Source organism: Ovis canadensis, chromosome 12 (genome assembly GCF_042477335.2).
Source record: "Ovis canadensis isolate MfBH-ARS-UI-01 breed Bighorn chromosome 12, ARS-UI_OviCan_v2, whole genome shotgun sequence".
Classification (NCBI taxonomy): domain Eukaryota; kingdom Metazoa; phylum Chordata; class Mammalia; order Artiodactyla; family Bovidae; genus Ovis; species Ovis canadensis.
In genome coordinates, this window is record NC_091256.1 from 71,038,296 (window position 1) to 71,057,324 (window position 19,029).

The 19,029-nt window shown below is 36.1% G+C and overlaps 1 protein-coding gene and 1 pseudogene across 4 annotated transcripts in view; one reads left to right on the forward strand and one right to left on the reverse strand.

The window, feature by feature from the left end:
- The window catches only part of RALGPS2 (Ral GEF with PH domain and SH3 binding motif 2), a 160,102-nt gene that overhangs the window by 74,893 nt on the left and 66,180 nt on the right, over positions 1–19,029 (forward strand). For all 4 annotated transcript variants that reach the window (XM_069546168.1, XM_069546171.1, XM_069546169.1 and 1 more), the window contains 2 exons: positions 4,124–4,216; positions 9,027–9,153. In XM_069546168.1, the coding sequence (XP_069402269.1) occupies positions 4,124–4,216; positions 9,027–9,153 (220 nt within the window). The remainder of the gene's footprint in view (positions 1–4,123; positions 4,217–9,026; positions 9,154–19,029) is intronic.
- On the reverse strand, positions 2,456–2,981 carry LOC138416642 (small ribosomal subunit protein uS8-like; annotated as a pseudogene).

Below are 19,029 nucleotides of genomic sequence, written 5' to 3' on the forward strand. Positions count from 1 at the left end.
TAAGACTTAATTTTTAAAAGAACAGTATAAATGAGGGTACTAACCACATACATTGAGTAACATAGATAATAGATGCAGCAGGAGAAATAGAGCATGGATTTCAAAGACGTAAAATTTAGAGAGGAAGATGGATAGGACATTCCACAGGAGGTTTCAGGATTTTACTAAAATTTGTAACAGCTCCAGATTTATGTCAAGCTGACTAAAAAGAGGTATAATGGTAGCCACATTCATTATTCTTATAATGAATACATAACTTATCTCACCTGTGAATGAAGGAAGATGAAATAAATTGAGGATACCATTTTTGCAATTGTAAATAATTGTAATCACTGTAAGTCATAACTCTTCCGTAGTTTCCTTGAGCACCTGGGAGCAATTGTATTCTAACATTCTATGGCACTAGGTGGCAGAGCTAGCCTTCTTAAAAGTTGTTATTTTTTCAGAAGTGTCATAAAATTTTTGAAAACATTCTTTGTGATATGTTAAAGATTGGATTTTAGCTAGTAGAATCCATGTCTTTTCTCCATAGATCCTGAATTTTCATTATTGTTTTCTGGTGTTTTTGTTAGTTTCTTTTTTTTTTTTAATGTATGTTCCACTCAAAACCACCAAATCCATTAAACCTGTCATCATTCTCATCAAATAATCATTTAATTCCAGTTCAGACTCATACTTTGAGTTACTTCTGATAGTGCTTGCTTTCACCCCAAGGTCTAAATGCATAATTTTTTTGTTCATTACTGTCTCTTCAGTCCCTCTAGGGACTCTGCCTTCTATTTTGTTTCCTATGAAACAGGCAAGTCTTTCTCTTCTTTTAGTAGATGTTCCAGTGAGGTTCTGTAGTCAGAAAACACACACACAGGTATATGTATAAAATGTATAAAATGGTTTAAGAAATTATCTCATGTGATTGAGTTGAGGAGAGGCTGGCAAATTTGAAGTCCGTAGGACCAGTATACAGCCTAGAGACTTAGGAAGGAGTTTCTAGATTTTTGCTGTTATCAATACCACTACTTATACAGCATTCTTGTGTGAATCTCTTGGTGCTCAACAGTTCAGTTCAGTTCAGTTCAGTCGCTCAGTTGTGTCCGACTCTTTGTGACCCCACGAATTGCAGCACGCCAGGCCTCCCTGTCCATCACCATCTCCCGGAGTTCACTCAGACTCACATCCATCGAGCCCGTGATGCCATCCAGCCATCTCATCCTCAGTTGTCCCCTTCTCCTCCTGCCCCCAATCCCTCCCAGCATCAGAGTCTTTTCGTTAAAACACTAGAAATATAGAGAGAAAAGACAAATTACCTTCAAAGAAATGACAATGAGACCAATAGCTTTCATTGAATCTGATGAGAATGAACATTTTTTGTGTTTTGGCTATTTACTTTTTTCTCTCCTGAAATGTCTGCTCAAGATCTTTCTTTGAACAGTATTCTGTTATAGTGTTGGTCTTTGATTTTTATAGTTTAAAAAATATAATCCCGGATGCTAAAGTTTTTTGCTATATTCTTTTCATACGTCTTCCTATTTGTGACCTATCTTACAACTCTTTTCCTGTTGTCTTTTGATACAGAAGCTCTTATCTTTAATAGTCAAATATATTAATCTTTAACTTTTATTGTCTTATGTATTGTCTTGTGCCTAAAAGACTATCTCATTTAAATCTTACTCTAAACTCTGAAAATGTCAAAGATTTTCTCACACATTACTCTTTAAAGCTTCTATAGCTTTGATTTTGGTAGTTTATTCTTAAATTTTAGATATAATACATGTAATTATGGATTCCAGTTCATATTTTTCCATATGAATAATCATTCTGGCACCATTTTAAAATCTTTTTTAAAGCTCTCTTTATTTTGTCTGGAAGTGTCTTCCTGTCACCCATGTTCTTGAAAAATGTGATTCCAACTTCATGATTCATTTTTTTATTTACTCTGCTTGGGATTTCTTGAGCTTCCTCACCCTGGGAATTAGTGTCTTTCGGTAATTTGGAAAAATAATCCACCGTTACCTCTCATAGGCTACCCACTGCAGCATACTTGGGCTTCCCTTGTGGCCCTGCTGGTTAAAGAATCCACCTGCAAGGTGGGAGACCTGGGTTTGATCCCTAAGTTGGGAAGATCCCCTGGAGAAGGGAAAGGCTACCCACTCCGGTATTCTGGCCTGGAGCATAGTCCATGGAGTCGCAAAGAGTGGGACACGACTGACCAACTTTCACTTTCACCTCTCATATTGCTTCTACCCCATTATTTAGCATGTCCTTCTGTGGCTCCATTTAGATGAACATTAGCCTTTTGCCCTCTACCTTTCATGTCTTTTTAACCTTTATTTCACATTTTTAAAAAGATTCCTTTGCTTTTGTGTTGCTTTCTGGATAATGCCTTCCTTTTCATTTCATTCACAGCCAGTACCTGATGATGCTCTCCATTTGTGAATTCTTGTTTCCTTTTCTTTTTCTTATTTTTCCTCTGAGGCATTTTGTTTGTATGAATTTGCATCCCTAGTTTTTATGAATCTACATCTCTAGAAAAAGAAAAAGAATCCAAGGATTTTCTCTCCTATGTGTTTTTGTTTTGCTTCTTCCTGGCCCATGATGACAGCTGAGGTTGTCAGTGCAATAAAACCAAACTGATGGGATGGGGGCAGGTTGTTCTGCCATTTTTCTAGTAATAGATCTTGAGTCACACATCAAATCTGGGGCTGATCCCTCCACACTTACTGGGCCTGCCTGTGAGGTTCACAACGATTTTTTCAGCCCTGTGATCGTCAGTGATTTCAAATGCACTAATGTAACCATGCTTCATCATCACAGTTAGAAACTTGATGATGACTTTGGAGCATGGCCTAATAAGCACTTGGCTTTTGCCTGTCTTTTCGGCATTGTTGAGAACTCTTGAGAGCTTCAGCCAAGACATTCAAGCGCCCCATTATGGTGGCACGGAAAGATGGCGGAAAGAGTCCTTGTGTTTTTCCCTTTCCCTTTTTTAGTTTTTTAAACTTGAGTTCATATTTCTTGAAATTTTATGGGAGTTCTTTCAGACCTGAGTTAAGGTGGTATTAGTTAGAGTTCATCAAAGGAATAGAACCCCTCGCCTTTCCTTGGTTCTCATATTCATAACATGAAATTTTTGTCTTGATGTTTCTTGATGATTAAGGACAGTTTTACCTTTGAGGTGTAAGCATCTGATAGTTTGAAGAAATCTGAGCAATTAGCAATAATTTGACAAAAGTAGATTTCTTGGTAAAGTGACGGAACCTAGCATTAGCATGCATGCATAGCATCATATGGGATTCTTCTGCATGGAGGCTATAAAAAGCAATGTCTAGTATTGGGAAGCAGGTAGATGTCCCAGCATGAACAAGGAACAAAGGAATGTGGATTCAGGTGGGAGGAAGCCAGAAATTGAGGAGGGCTGTGAAAAGCAAGCTTGAACCCTAGCCCTGGAATGTTAGGGGTCCTTCTGCTGCTGCTGCTAAGTCACTTCAGTCGTGTCCAACTCTGTGCGACCCTAAGGACAGCAGCCCTCCAGGCTTCTCTGTCCACATGATTCTCCAGGCAAGAATACTGGAGTGTGTTGCCATTTCCTTCGCCAATGCATGCATGCATGCTAAGTCGCTTCAGTCATGTCCAACTCTGTGCGACCCTATGTACAGCAGCCCTCCAGGCTCCTCTGTGCACAGGATTCTCCAGGCAAGAATACTGGAGTGGGTTGCCATTTCCTTCTCCCATTAGGGGCCCTGAGTAGGACACAAATTAGGATCCTGGGCATGGGCCTTTCTTTGAACTTGGATCATAAGACAGAACTAGTATAAGAAAGGAAACTGCCTACCAGAAACAAGGATGCATACCAGATAACTTTGATACTGAGCCATAATTTTGGTTTTCTTAATGTATTAGACAACTGGAGGTAGATGTATTCCCAGAGCTTGGAGGGAGTTCTGTGTGGGCCAAAAATCAGCTTACTGTAAACACAGTGGATACCCCCAAAACAAATCTCAACAATGAGGGTAATAAGTATGCTATAAGAACCACCAGTTGCCTAAACTGTATTTGTGTTCAAGTTGTCTTGTATTCATGCTATTTATTTTTCGTCCCTCCTCCCCCTTTTTCTTAAATCTTCCAGAAATTGTATGAGCTGAATAACCTTCATGCACTTATGGCGGTGGTTTCTGGCTTACAGAGTGCCCCAATTTTCAGATTGACTAAAACATGGGCGGTGAGTAATCTTCTTTAGTTAATGATAGGTTAGACTTCTTGTTGGAAGTGAAGATGTTTTAGTTCCTTTTGTAGTTCTTAGTAAGGTTAATATTATGATAACAGATAAGGATTTTTTAATTAGTTTGTACTCTGTTCTTTGAAACTTACATTTTTTTCCTCTCCCCTTAAATAAGTATTTCATGAGGCTTGTTAGGTATTTTGAGCTAAAAACCAGTTGGTGCTTGGTTTCTGCTCTTTAGGAAGTCATTTTTGTAGAACTTCTTTAAACATCTTTGACAATATAACATTTCAAGTTTACTGATGGGAAACTGTAAATATGAAAATAAATTGCATTAATCATGTAAAGATTATGCTTTTGGAAAATTTGAGGAAGGTATAAATTGTAAGTTGCCCCCAAATTTTACTGATACAGATTTCCATTACAGTATTTTTTACTCAGTAAACTCTTGGGTGTTTTTCCTTAGGAATAAAGGAAAATCTGACAGTTAACAGGAAAGTAGGCACTGTTTCTGTGCACATTGTGATATTATGCTAATCATACGTGGTTCTGTTTAACAGGGTCAGAGTGTGAGGTTCTACTTTTGCAAATTTGTGTATTTTTTAGTTGATCAATGTGATACTGGCCTCAAGCTTGCTGGGTATTTTTCATTTAGATTTTATAAAACTGAAACTTGAGATTCAGTTAAATCTGTTCATATTAATACTGTTCTTTAACGTTAAAGAGGAATGATTTTGTTTACTACATTTTGTACAGAGGGTTAGTGTGTTCTTACTGTCCTGGAATAAAGACTTGACTAACTTTAAAACAGTTTTTTACTTACTAAAATATAACTTTGTGTTTAATTAGCCTGCTCTTCTCACTTTTCATAGTGTCTGAAGAGACAGATGTTTCTCATACTGGAAAAACATTAGTATGGAAGAGTTTATGATCTTCTTTATATTTCATATGTAGCTTAGAAACACCTGAGTGAACAGTTTCCTACTCTAAAAATTTTTAATAACGATGACCTAATTCTCTTTTATTAAAATTTTAATTTAATGAGGGAATGGAAGTGATTATAAATATACAGTCATGAATTCCATCTTTGAAGTTTTAGGGAAAAGAAATTGTACTCTGGTTTATATTGTGGTTTAGAAATGAGATACATTTCCCTCAAGTTAATTTTTGTTTCCTTGAAGTTATTTTCATTGTCTCTCTCTCATGTCTTGCGTCGAAAATAGTTTTGTTTAAATTTAGTAACAGCTCCAGTATTAATCTGAATAAAATCTTTGGTATTCATATAAAACTTGAAAATATTCCACAGTTTTGCTAGGTGCTAATTGTTTGACATGCATAGTGGATGATATAGACGAAGTCCTGTTCTTATAGAGCTAACATTCTACTGGGAAAAGATAAACTGTAAATAAATGATATATCATAAATAATGATGAATGCTCTGTAGAAAAATAAAACAGAGTAAATGAGATGTAAAATACTCCCTCATGCTTTTCTGTGATATGTGGTAAGAATTTCTGATAAGTGATTAGACCCAGTTGCAGTTGGAACCTGGCTGTTGGAAAGTATTGATGACCTTATCAAAGAGTTGGAATGATTGGATTTGAGAGAATAGTTGAGGAAAAAATGGGACAGTAAGAATAGAGAATGCCTTTGAGGAATTTTGTTGTGAAGTACTGGGGTGAGGACCAGAGGTAACTAGAAGAAATGTGAGATTAAAGATTTGTGGTGTTTTGCTTTGATTTTAAAGATAAGATCCATAACAGTATGCTTGAGTGGTAGTACAGTGATCTAGTGAAATGAGGAGGTGGTAAGAAGTCAAGCCTGTAATACCCTAGATTAGCCCAGAGGAGATAAGGTCCAGTACTCCAGTGGAGCAGGAACAGTGTCTCCGTTTTAACAGGAGAGAAGGGAGTGTGATTGGTTACAGACACAGGTATATTGGTAGATTTGGTGGTGGGATTCTGCAGGATAATTCTGCAAAATTGTGTTTCATAAGACATAAGCAAGGTCATTAATTGACAGTGGGAGAGGTATTGGAGGTTTGAAGAGAGAGGAAAGGATGAAAGTCATCAAGGGAACTATGAGAGTGAATTAATTAGGGAAACGTGTAGGCCTTAGGCAGGTCCACTTGAGATTTTTGGTCATGAGCTTAGAGTGAAACTTAGTGTTCAGCATTACTGTGAAGAAGTGCTGAGGATTCATTGTATTTAACCAGTTGGAATTTTTCTAGACTTGTTTGTACCATAGAGGGGTCAAGAATAGTACAAGAGATAAAGTAGGTAAATATAAAAGTTGTGATAGATGAGGAATCTAACCCAAGTAAAAGGAAAGAAATAATGAACAGTGAAAGGGTGGTATGGTGGAAAATCCTGGTGCCCTCAAATACAGGGAATGTACCAAAAAACAACATCGCAAATGGGGGAAATATTAGAAACATTCTTTTTAACATCAGGAAAAAGTATGCCCATTTTCACTGTTTCTACTCAACATAAAAATTTTAGCATAGTGAAAAAAGATTAGAAATAATAGGATATACCCTCAAAAAATTAGAATTACATTGAGTTACCACTTATCCATCAACTCCACTTCAGGGTGTATACCCAAAAGAATCAAAGATTGGGACTCAAACAGGCATTTTTTATTCCAGTGTATAAAAAAGCATCATGATTAACAATAACCAATAGGTGTGAACAATCCAAATGTCCACGAACAGATGGATGAATGTACGAAATGTGGTGTAAACATACAGTGAACCGTTATGCATCCTTAAAAAGGACTGAAATTCTGACACGTGCTGCACCGTGGATAAACCTTGGTGATGATATGCTCAGTGAAGTAAGCTGGACACAGTAATGATGTGTGTCCAGAATGATTCCATTTATATGAGGTGCCAAGAGTAGTCAGATTCATTGAGACAGAGTAGAAGGTGGTTCCCAGGGCTGAGAGGAGCAAGAAATGAGGAGTTCTGTTTAATGGTTACAGAATTTCAGTTAGGGAAGATGGAAAGAGTTCTAGCCATGGATAACTGCAATGATTGATGGATAATGTAAATGTACTTAATGCCACTGCACTATACACTTAATACTGGTTAAAACGGTAAATATTATGTATATTTTACCACAGCTTTTAAAAATAATCCTCTAAAAACAAGTCTCTGCTATTCCCACCCCAAATTGAATCCTTTCATTCTGATTATTGATTTGTTACTGTGATTATTCTGATTATAGTGTTATTATTATACATATCAGATTATTATTATTATTATTATTGTGTTATTTTTATACATATCAGCCTCCATGCTTCTTTAGTTTTGTGTTTCAGATATGTCAAAATCAGCTATGAGTTCCAAGTAATTTGTTTCTCCAGATACTGTACCAGAATTCTGGAATGATTGACTTTGGGGGAAAAAAAAAAAGATTTCTTGTTATCCTTGCTGTGTCATGCATGTGTCATGCAATATTTTGCATATTCAAATACTTTGTTATGTGTGAGAGAAAAGAATGTTTGGATTTATAGATCCAAGTGGAGGGTTGCACCTAATCTTTAAAGTGCTAATCAAGTGTGTTGAAACTGGGTCACAAATAGTCGTGAAACCAGTTTGCAGGAAAACCTATCTAAAACATTCAGGACAGTTTCTTTGTTTTTGTATTTTTTTTTAGCGGATTATCTAAAGATAATCTGTTATCTTGGAGCCTGTGAAAAATAGATTACAGCATCAATCCCAACTATATTACTTATAATATTAAAAAGAGTAGTGGATTAGATGTTAGAATAGGCTGTCTCCAGGACCAGACTAAGACCCTGAAAAGCAGGACCTAGTCTTTGTGAGTGATGACTGACGAGTGTTGGTGTGTTCTGCCTCTCCTTGGGGTCTCAGTCGCCTCATCTTTAAATTAGTCCTCTTGACTTTTCTCTTAACCTCGTAGGAGAATTAGATGAGAATTTTATAGGTGGAAGTGTTTTGCCTGCTATAAAATAACAAATATTTTATGACATAAAGTGAAATCTGATTTACAGCATAATGAAATAGTAACTTCACATATTTAAAGAAGAGATTTTTTTTTTTCCAGAGTCTTTGAAACACTTAAAAACATGTATTTTCTGAATCTTTTAGTTAAGATTATTTCGGATGACTGCCCTTGCTGTCCTTTCATTCCCCTTGTTATCTCCATTTTTCTCAAAGGGCACGTGCTACAAATCTACTCCTCAAGCCTCCTCAAACAGCTGCAGTTGATTGTTCAACTGTATGTAATACAGCATTGGTTAAAGGGATCAAGGAAAAAAATGTCAGAAATCCAAACATGTAAATTGTAGTTTTATAGTACTGGTAGGACTAGGTATGGTTAGAGTCATCAAGAAAAATTATTACTTAAATTATGAAATTCAGTATTTATTTCTGAATGCTTATGTAAGAATTAACTATCTTTGAGGGGGCTGGGGACAAGTCATGAAAATATTTGGGCCTTTGAGGTGAATATGAATATATAATTATTTTAAATTAGGAAAATGACTAATAAAAATTGTTTAACCATTTAAAATAGTAAAGATGAGAAATAAGGTATTATAATGTACTACTTAGTAAGTTAATTATTTTAGGTACATACAAAGTATATTGTATTTTATAAATAATGAATTTGGGTTTATTATATTAATAAACATGTCTGGTTTTGTTTTATTTATATACTACCAAAATATAATTAAAGAAAATAAAACTTTGAAATTAAAATTCAAATTTATAGTAATTGTAACTTTTAAGTCTTTAATAAAATTGGATACAGAAATAACTTGGGCTTTTCTGTTTGTCTTTTAGTTATTAAGTCGAAAAGACAAAACTACCTTTGAAAAACTAGAATATGTAATGAGTAAAGAAGATAATTACAAAAGACTCAGAGACTATATAAGTAGCTTAAAGATGACACCCTGCATTCCCTATTTAGGTGAGTTATGTCACTATGCCTAGTTGTTGCTCTACTTTAATCAATAGTTTATAAAAAATTCAATGTATTTTAAAAGTTTGTGTCTCCTTTAAAGAAATTAAAGGATTCTTAAGTTGAAAAAATTGTCTAGAGGAATGTGTTACCTTACTACCTGGAATGTATTTTTATTTTTTCTTAGAAATGAACCATATGGTAAAGCCATACATTTTTGCTATTTTAGTAATGCTTTGAAAGAATGAACTAGTAGTTTGCAGTGAAGTTTAATGCTGTGAAAATATTTAACATTAACTTAAGAAATTGATCGAAAGATATAATGAATTTATTGTCAACATCATGAGTTCTTATATTGTTGGCAGAATTATGAAAAACAGTCTCAATGAAGCTGTTATTGTTTTTCTGGAAGAAATTAGCTGTTTAGATGTGCAAATTTAGCTCAGTACTGAGACAAATCTGTATTTTACATATTATTACACATAGTGTGTATCTCTTTATTGTATATTTTACAGTGTTGATGAATTCCAAGAAGTATTGAACCAATAACACAAGATGTTCACCAAAATATGAATAGTAGTTTTTTACTAGGTGTTTGAATTTAAAAAATGACTGAAACTATACCTTTTTAATGTATATATGAATTTAAATACAAAAATATGTATACCTAGTATATGCATTATATTAATGTATACCTAGTATATACATCAAAGTAAATTGACTTGATCCTGTGTAGAGAGTAATCAAAAGATAACATTTGTTTTTACCCCCTATTTCCACTCTGTCTTTTATGTAACTGCTCATACTGGATTTCACTGTAACTGTTCCTGAAAATCATGGAAAAACCTGTTACTTGTTTAGGAGACTCTACAGTGTCATCTCTGAAGTCTTTATAGTACCACTGAACAAAAAGTACCAGTATAGAACCAGAACTCAAAGTAGGGGCAAAGACAGCTGATACACTGTCGTTCAGCTGCTCTAGACCATCACCTTAATTTGTCAGAGATCTTAACTCATCATTCCCACTGGAATAGGAAATGTTGTACATCCTATGTTGAAGGCAGAATACTCCTATGCATTGTACAGTGACCACATACTGTTTATCTGTTTCTTTGATAAATAGTTCAGGGCCATAATAAACATAACTCAGTCAGAGAGGCTCTAAGCTGATATTAGGAAAGGCATTCTGCATACACTCTACTTTCTACCATTACCTTGGCTTTGACATTCTTGAAAGTGGGGAAAGGAAGAATAGAGGACTTTCAAAAGTCATCAATATCTTCATACTCCATAAAAACATAAACTTTTCATCACATAAAGAACATTAGACAGAATTTTTTGAATTCATGTCGCTCAGTTGTGTCCAACTCTTTGTGACCCCATGAACTATAGCCTGCCAGGCTCTGTTTGTGGAGTTCTCCAAGCAAGGATACTGGAGTGGGTCGCTGTTCCCTTCTCCAGGGGATCTTCCCGACCTAGGGATTGAACCCAGGTCTCCCAAATTGCAGACTGAGAATTGGGAACTGTAAATTCCAAAATGGTTCTATGATATTCATTTTTCAAGTCATTGAATTGTCTTCTTTAAGCCTTGTTTTCTTTACCTAGAAGTAGCACACATGTTTTTCTTAAGGCTGAATGGGACCACAGTGATCTCTTCTATATAAATCACTTGTACTACACTTGAGAAAACCAAAGTCCAGAAAGGTAGAAGAGCTGATTCAGAATCCTAAAACCTAGTTAATGACAGTTCTGAAGTTCTGACCTAACATCTTTCCAATTATAGCTGCTAAACTCTTCTTCTAAAATTTACTGATTCCACAATTGTGTTTTTTCTCATTGAAATAAATATTTTTCTCAAATTTCATAATTTGTTTTTTAGAAAAGGAGAATTAAGATTATTTTCTATTAAAAAGAACAAAATAGCATAAATCCTTTTGCTGTGTTGTCTAGTTCAGGGGTCTTTGTTTTATATTTATCCACAGTAGAAACTTCAATAGAGGGTTTGAAGTTGTCTGTGCATGTGCACTTAAGCACACTGTTATATACCTATGAGGGTGTGGTGGGAAATCATTGAAATAGTGGAATCTGGAAAAGTTTTCCTTTAGAAAATATACCTGTTTTCTCCCAACTCTGATACCTGAAGCGGAGTTTTTTTTTTTTTTTTCCTGTGGGTTAAAGCAAATGAAGAAAACACTGAAGTATAGAAGTTAGTTTGGAGAAAATAATAGAACCATAATCTTTCCTGTGTCTTCAGTTTGGTCTGCATTAACTCCTCTTTGCAGTTATTTTTCACTTTATAGATTCTCATGACCCAGAATCTTCCTTACTGAAATTCTCCACCAGTAGCACCAGTCTCTCTTGATTTACCTTCTAATTTATGGCTTTTGTTTTTTTGACTCCGCTTTCTCTGCGTTTCTCTTAAATCTGTTCTTCTAAAGGTCTCAGTCCTTTCCTTTTATTCCATACACACACTTAAAGTGGTCTCATTCAGCTTTTTCCCATATATCACCTGATGACTGCCAAATCTTAGGTTGGACCTATGTATTCAGTTGGCTTTGTAATTCCTGTGGCTTAGTAACATTTTAGGTACTCAAATACTGATTGAATGAGATATCTATTGGTAACTCTTAATTTAACATGTTCAGAAGTATATTAATCATTTTCCCCCTTTTTCTATATCTTATCTCCATCTTACAGTGTTGCATTATCTACACTGCTCCACCACCCTCAACACTTGGCAGGTTTTCTGTTCTTTGGTTTTGGCTTTACTGGATTTCTCCTCCTCCTCCTCTCCTTCTCATACCCTCTGTTAGTTCAGTTCAGTTCAGGTCAGTTCAGTTGCTCAGTCATGTCCAACTCTGCGACCCTTTGTTAAGCAAGATGCCTGTTTGTGAGAGTTATCAAGAATTAGAAGCCAAAGTGAAAGTGTTAGTTGCTTAGTCATGTCCGACTCTTCACAACTATATGGACTGTAGCCCACCAGGCTCCTCTGTCTGTGGAATTCTCCAGGCAAGAATACTGCAGTAGGCTGCCACGCCCTCCTCAAGGAGATCTTCTGGACCCGGGGATTGAACCTGGGTCTCCTGCATTGCAGGCAGATTGTTTACCATCTGAACCACTGGGAAGACTCCATTAGAAGCCAAAGGGTGAAGGGGAATGGCAAAAACTTATGCTAGAAATAGAAAACATACACTTTCAGTTCAGTTCAGTTCAGTTGCTCAGTCATGTCTGACTCTGCAACTCCATGAACTCCCGCATATCAGGCTTCCCTGTCCATCACCAACTCTCAAAGCTTGCTCAAACTCAGGTCCATGGAGTTGGTGATGCCATTCAACCATCTCATCCTCTGTCATCCGCTTCTCCTCCTGCCTTCAATATTTCCCAGCATCAGGGTCTTTTCCAGTGAGTCAGCTCTTTGCATCAGGTGGCCAAAGTATTGGAGCTTCAGTTTCAGCTTCAGTCCTTCCAGTGAATATTCAGGACTGATTTCCTTTAGGATGGACTGGTTGGATCTCGTTGCAGTTCAAGGACTCTCTCCAGAGTCTTCTCCAACACCACAGTTCAAAAGCATCAATTCTTTGGCACTCAGCCTTCTTTATGGTCCAGCTCTCACATCCATACATGCCTGCTGGAAAAACCATAGCTTTGACTAGATGGACCTTTGTCAGCAAAGTAATGTCTCTGCTTTTTAATATGCTGTTTATGTTTGTCATAGCTTTTCTTCCAAGGAGCAAGCATCTTAATTTCATGGCTGCAGTCCGCATCTGCAGTGATTTGGGAGCCCCAAAAAATAAAGTCTGTCACTGTTTCCATTGTTTCCCCATCTATTTTCCATAAAGTGATGGAACTGGATGCCATGATCTTAGTTTTCTGAATGTTGAGTTTTAAACCAAGTTTTTCACTCTCCTCTTCCAATTTCATCAAGAGGCTCCTTAAGTTCTTATTTGCTTTCTACCATAAGGGTGGTGTCATCTGCATATCTGAGGTTATTGATATTTCTCCCAGCAGTCTTGATTCCAGCTTGTGCTTCATCCAGCCCAGCGTTTCTCATGATGTACTCTGCATAGAAGTTAAGTAAGCAGGGTGACAATATACAGCCTTGACAAACTCCTTTCCTGATTTGGAACCAGTCCCTTATTCCATGTCCAGTTCTAACTGTTGCTTCCTGACCTGCATACAGATTTCTCGGAAGGCAGGTCAGGTGGTCTGGTATTCCCATCTCTTGAAGAATTTTCCACAGTTTGTTGTGATCCACACAGTCAAAGGCTTTGGTGTAATCAACAAAAGAGAAGTAGATGGTTTTCTGGAACTCTTTTGCTTTTTTGATGATCCAGTGGATGTTGGCAATTTGATCTCTGGTTCCTCTGCCTTTTCTAATTCCAGCTTGAATGTAACAGTTCACAGACTGTTGAAGCCTGGCTTGGAGAATTTTGAGCATTGCTTTGCTACCGTTATGAGATGAGTGCAATTGTGTGGTAGTTTGAGCATTCTTTGGCATTGCCTTTCTTTGGGATTGGAATTAAAACTGACCTTTGCCAGTCCCTTGGCCACTGCTGAGTTTTCCAAATTTGCTGGCATGTTGAGTACAGCACTTTCACAACATCATCTTTTGGATTTGAAATAGCTCAACTGGAATTCCCTCACCTCCACTAGCTTTGTTTGTAGTGATGCTTCCTAAGGCCCACTTGACTTTGGATTCCAGAATGTCTGGCTCTAGGTGAGTGATCACACCATCATGGTTGTCTGAATCATGAAGATCTTTTTTGCATAGTTCTTCTGTGTATTCTTGCCAGGAATATTCTGTATTCTGTACAGAAGTATTCTGTGTATTCTTGCCAAGAATATTGGTATTCTGTACACGAAACATACACTTTAACATCTACATAATTTTATACATTGGATTCTCCATATAATTATTCATCCCTATACCAGTCTGTAAAGAAGCATCTGAGATTGTGAGATGATTGCGGAACATTTGGCACAAACATTTGGTAGACTTGGGACAGGAAAATGAAACAATGAAATATTTGTCAGACAAGTTCTTGTGATGCAGTTAAGCTCGTTTCCAGCATGAAAGTCACCTTTTTAATGTAGTGACAGTTTTATTTTATAGCACACTTTGAGATTAAATGTATTCATCCCATCTATCAAAACAAGCATGCTTTTCCTAAGAAAATGTGAAGCATTTCAACTTTATACAACTGTTTGACTGCTTGATTTATTTATATCATAGGCAGCTGGTTCATTTTCTCATTCCTAATCTTCAATACTAAAGTATGTTGAAGAATTAAGATTTTACAATAGTTTATATCCTGTTAATGTTTACATTTTTCATATTTTGTCCTTATTTAAAATGAATTAGGATCATGGTTTTTAAATTTAACTTTTCTTCAGAATTTTTTCCCCACGCATATTAAACTAGGCCTAGTGCAGATAGATGCCAAAAATGACAACATTTGCAAGATGCTGTACATTTGATAGGAGATAACTTGTCCTGAAGACATTTGAGAGATAATACTCATTGTGCATATTAGGAGCTTCTAGTTAACTATCCCTGCTCGTGTACATAATTTGCATAATGCTATCCTTTATCCAGATGGCTCCATGGTAAAGAATCCGCCTGCCAAGCGGATGACCGGGGTTGGATCCCTGGGTCGGGAAGATCCCCTGGAGAAGGAAATGGCAGTGTATGTCAGTATTCCTGCCTGGGAAATCCCAGGGATAGAGGAGCCTGGATGGCTACAGTCCATGGGGTCGCAAAGAGTCAGACAGAACTCAGTGACTAAACAACCACCCCTTATCCTTCAATGTCTGCGAAGGTTCTTTTGGAACAGATGTGTCAACCAAAAGAATCTGTGCTGTACAGAGAAAAGCTAAATGTTAATCACCTATTATTAACATAAGAGGCATTATCTAAACTAACAGTGTTTTTAGTGTTATGAATTATGAACGGAACCAACCATCATTCTCTATGAAATTTAAAACAGAAAATGGAGACTTAAATACTGACAAAACTCTTACTTTGATACTGCCAGATTTATTTATAATTCAATGTGGATTAAATTATAAAAAGTAGAAAATGTTTTCTTGGCTTTCAACTCATCATCTGTTGAAAAGTTGTCTCTTCTGTTGGTTTGCATTCAAGGTAAAAATTAGTCAGCCTGGACAATATAGTGAAAAGTTCTTAGGCTAAGGATGCAGTTTTTCTGGAGAGAAATAGTTTGGCAAATTTCAAGGAAAAAATTGTTTTATATGAGAATTATTGCTTTAAATCTGAAAATCATTAACAGCACTCATTTGTTCTTGTCATTGGAGAATAATCTTAAGGGGCTTATTGGAGAATTTGGCATGGGAAGTTTTGCTTTGCTGGAGAGAGGGGAAAAGAGCATTGTGCAAAAATAATTTAGTTGTTGTATGAAACATGATAAATATTCTTTCATGTGCATTTTCTAGCCTCATTTCTACTTTATTTATGTAATTTTGGGAAGATGCAGTAGCTCACCCGCTTAGGATGTTTTCTGGGAAGGAAAACATATGTTTTTAAAACTATGGAAATAAGTAAGTTGTTGCAGTTCTGTACACTGCTTCCTGTCAAGTAGAAGCAGAATGTTACAGAGAAGTAAGATAGCCTGACTCTGTCTCATAGAGACACCCCCCAACTTAATTTGCAATTTTGTATGTTAGATTTTCAAGATAGCCCCCTCTCCCCCCGCCCCGCTTTTTCCCCCCCTTTTTTGAGAAGAGAAAAGCTGTCTTTATGTTGGGCTTCTCTGGTGTCTCAAGATGGTAAAGAATCTGCCTGCAATGCAGGAGACCAGGGTTTGATCCCTGGTTTGGGAAGATTCCCCGGAGAAAGGAATACCAACCTGCTGTAGCATTTTTGACTGGAAAAGGCCATGGATAGAGGAGCCTGGTGGGCTTTTTTTTTTTCTTCTCCTTTTGTGAGAATAGAAAGGCTTTCCTTATATCCATCTGTAATAAAGAATATAAATTGTGCCCTTTCCATCCCCTATCCTCTGACAAGCACTATTTTGTTTTCATTAATCTCTCACCCTCAGCAGTGTGTAATAAACCCTTAGTTTGTCTTGGTCCAGGGCTCTATATTTAGCATCTCAAATAAAAGTGGCCACTTAATATTTAATACTTAACTGGTTGACTTCATTAATTAAATTATCTCTTTCTGTCTCTTCCCGTTGTTCCGGCAATTTTATTTGTGTGTCATTTTTTGTGTACAACTGCCTACCTACTCCCAGTGTTCGCTGGCCATCCAGTGTTTGCTTAGCGCTGTTCTTGGTGATAGATGTAGAGCAGAGATCAAAGTGGACTTTGAACCTTCCTTTGTGGAACTTATCATCTGTTTAATACCAACGACTGTGTTGATGTCATTACCTTGTGAACAACCTCTCCTATCTCCTAAGCTGTGAAAGAGGTGCACAACATTACAGGCCTTGATAGCAGTGCCCTCATCCCAGCAATGTGTGAAGCATGCCTAAACTTGCAAGGACCTTCAGATGTTATCTGATCCTCTTTAATGTTTCTGGAATTTTCAACCTATCTTGATCCCTTAGAAGAATATAGTTCTTTAATTTTATATTAGTTTTAGAAATTTTTGCTAATCTATATACAAATATTTTCAAAAACAGTAGCTTTTTATTCACATTTCTACGAAGATATTTTGACAAAGTCCAAAGTTTTAATGAGGGTGTTTTCCCTGCCCCTTTGGTAGAATTTTACTTGGTTAAATGTATAAAAGTCTCTGGCACTGATCTCAAAAATGCCTAATGGTCAAAAAATGTCATTGGCTTTTAATATTTTAAGAGTTTTATTCCATTTTCCTTCCTTTGATTTGTAGGTAATGCACAACATGGATTGCTTTACCTTATTCTTCTCATTAGGATTACATAGTGAATTCTAAAACAGCAATAAAGCATGTTCAGTCATTTTCTTCTGAATCCTGAGAATGAGGTCTGAAGTGAGCTCTGACCAAATGGCAGCTAGCCCTAGCTTTTTCTTTAGCCAAAATTACATTTCCATTTTCCATTACCTCATTTATATCCTTTTTTACTCTCATTCTTTTTTATATATTGAAAATTCTTCTAACTTTCTTTAATAGTGTATTTTCTGAAGTTTACTTTAGACCATTCAAAGACTTGTGATATAAAAGGGCTGGGTATGGGGTTATATTGATTGCTTTCCCATTTTCATAGTTTTGGGTTTTGTTTTTTTTTTGGAAGGGCCTATATCTTTAAAATATATTTACATTATGTGTAGAAGTTATATAGATCTGCATTTTAATCATAAACAGAATCAGATTCCCCCAGTTCCAACAGCTTTGCCAGCAGTTTCCAACTTGCTATTTCAGTAATGTGTTTTGTACATTTTTTTAGCAAACCTTAATAGGAGGATAATAATAAAAATCTTAAGTAACATTTATTTGCAACTTAATCCCATATGCCCAACACTGTATACTTTACATAAATTTTCTAATTTGTTACAACAGTTTATAAGTGATATTATTATTCATATAAGTGAAGAAACCCTGAACAAGGGAGGTTAAATTGACTTGCTCTTAAGATATGCATTATAACCATTTCATTTATAGCTCCAAGAAAGCATTATGGAATTATATTAATATTTTGGAAATCCATCTTTAGTTTTAATTTTGAGTTCATTTTTCAGTCTTTCCTGTAATTATCTATAGAATTACAATGTAATAACTATTGACCCCACTGACAAAATTGAAAACTGAGCTTATTTTTTAGGTGGCTTCTTTAAGGAGGGGTCATGACATCGTTAAGTAGAATCATTCTTTTCTTACTTATTTTCTCAGACACTAAAAAGAATTAAAAAATCGTTAGGATATAGTCATCTTTAACTTACTATTGATTAATTCAAGTATATAAAAATCATATCACATTAGTACAGATTTACAGGTAATTTGAAACATTTTCATAGTTGTAGAAGCTTTTACAGTTTTCTTATATGATTACCAGTAGGAGTCCTAACAAATATAATGCCAAAAGAATTAGCACTCCTTGACTCAGTAGAGTCAAGTGAACATTAAACTGAAAATCTGATCTTTACACTCACGCAGGCTTGGAGCCTGAGGATGAGTTTATTAGTTCATATCTACTTAATTTTAGAGATGCCAAGTTTCCTCGACATTGATGATGTCCCATTGAGTGGAGGATAGAGTCTAAGTCATTTTTAGGATAAGCTTCATTTCATTTATTAAAAATAACTAAACATAAGTAATCCTTCTATAAACCAGCTCCAAGTTTATAGCTCAATCTTACTGAAGGTAAGGCAACTGCATCTTATTCCCCAGTAACCTATAAAGTAGCTAGCTATCAGACCTTGCCTACCATACATATGACTTACCTAATCGCTCACAAGATTCTCATTAGGCTGAAATCTCTTAGTGTGTGTGGCGATTCCTTTTTAAATCTTTTTGGCTGTGCCACACAGCATGTGGGATCATAATTTCCCAACAAGGGACTGAACCCTAGCCCCCTGCACTGGAAGTGTAGAGGCCTAACCACTGGACCACCAGAGGAGTCCTTTTTTTTTTCTTCTTTTTTTCCTACGGCTGTTCTTAACTTAATTTTTCTTATGGCCAATGCTCTTTACTACCTGCCATTAACAGGTGACATAGCTCTATTAAGTTTGCGCATGAAGATCATAGATTAGTGTAATTTTGTGCTGGAAAATTTGGATGTTGTTTCTTTTAGCACGTTTGTTACTCACTCTATGCAAGGCACCACATGATAGGTAATGCAGAAAGTATATAGATAAGCAAAAATAATCTGGTAGTTGAAGTCTACTGAGTCCTTATTAGTATCAAGCATTATTCTAAATGCTTTACCACATGTATTACCTCATTTG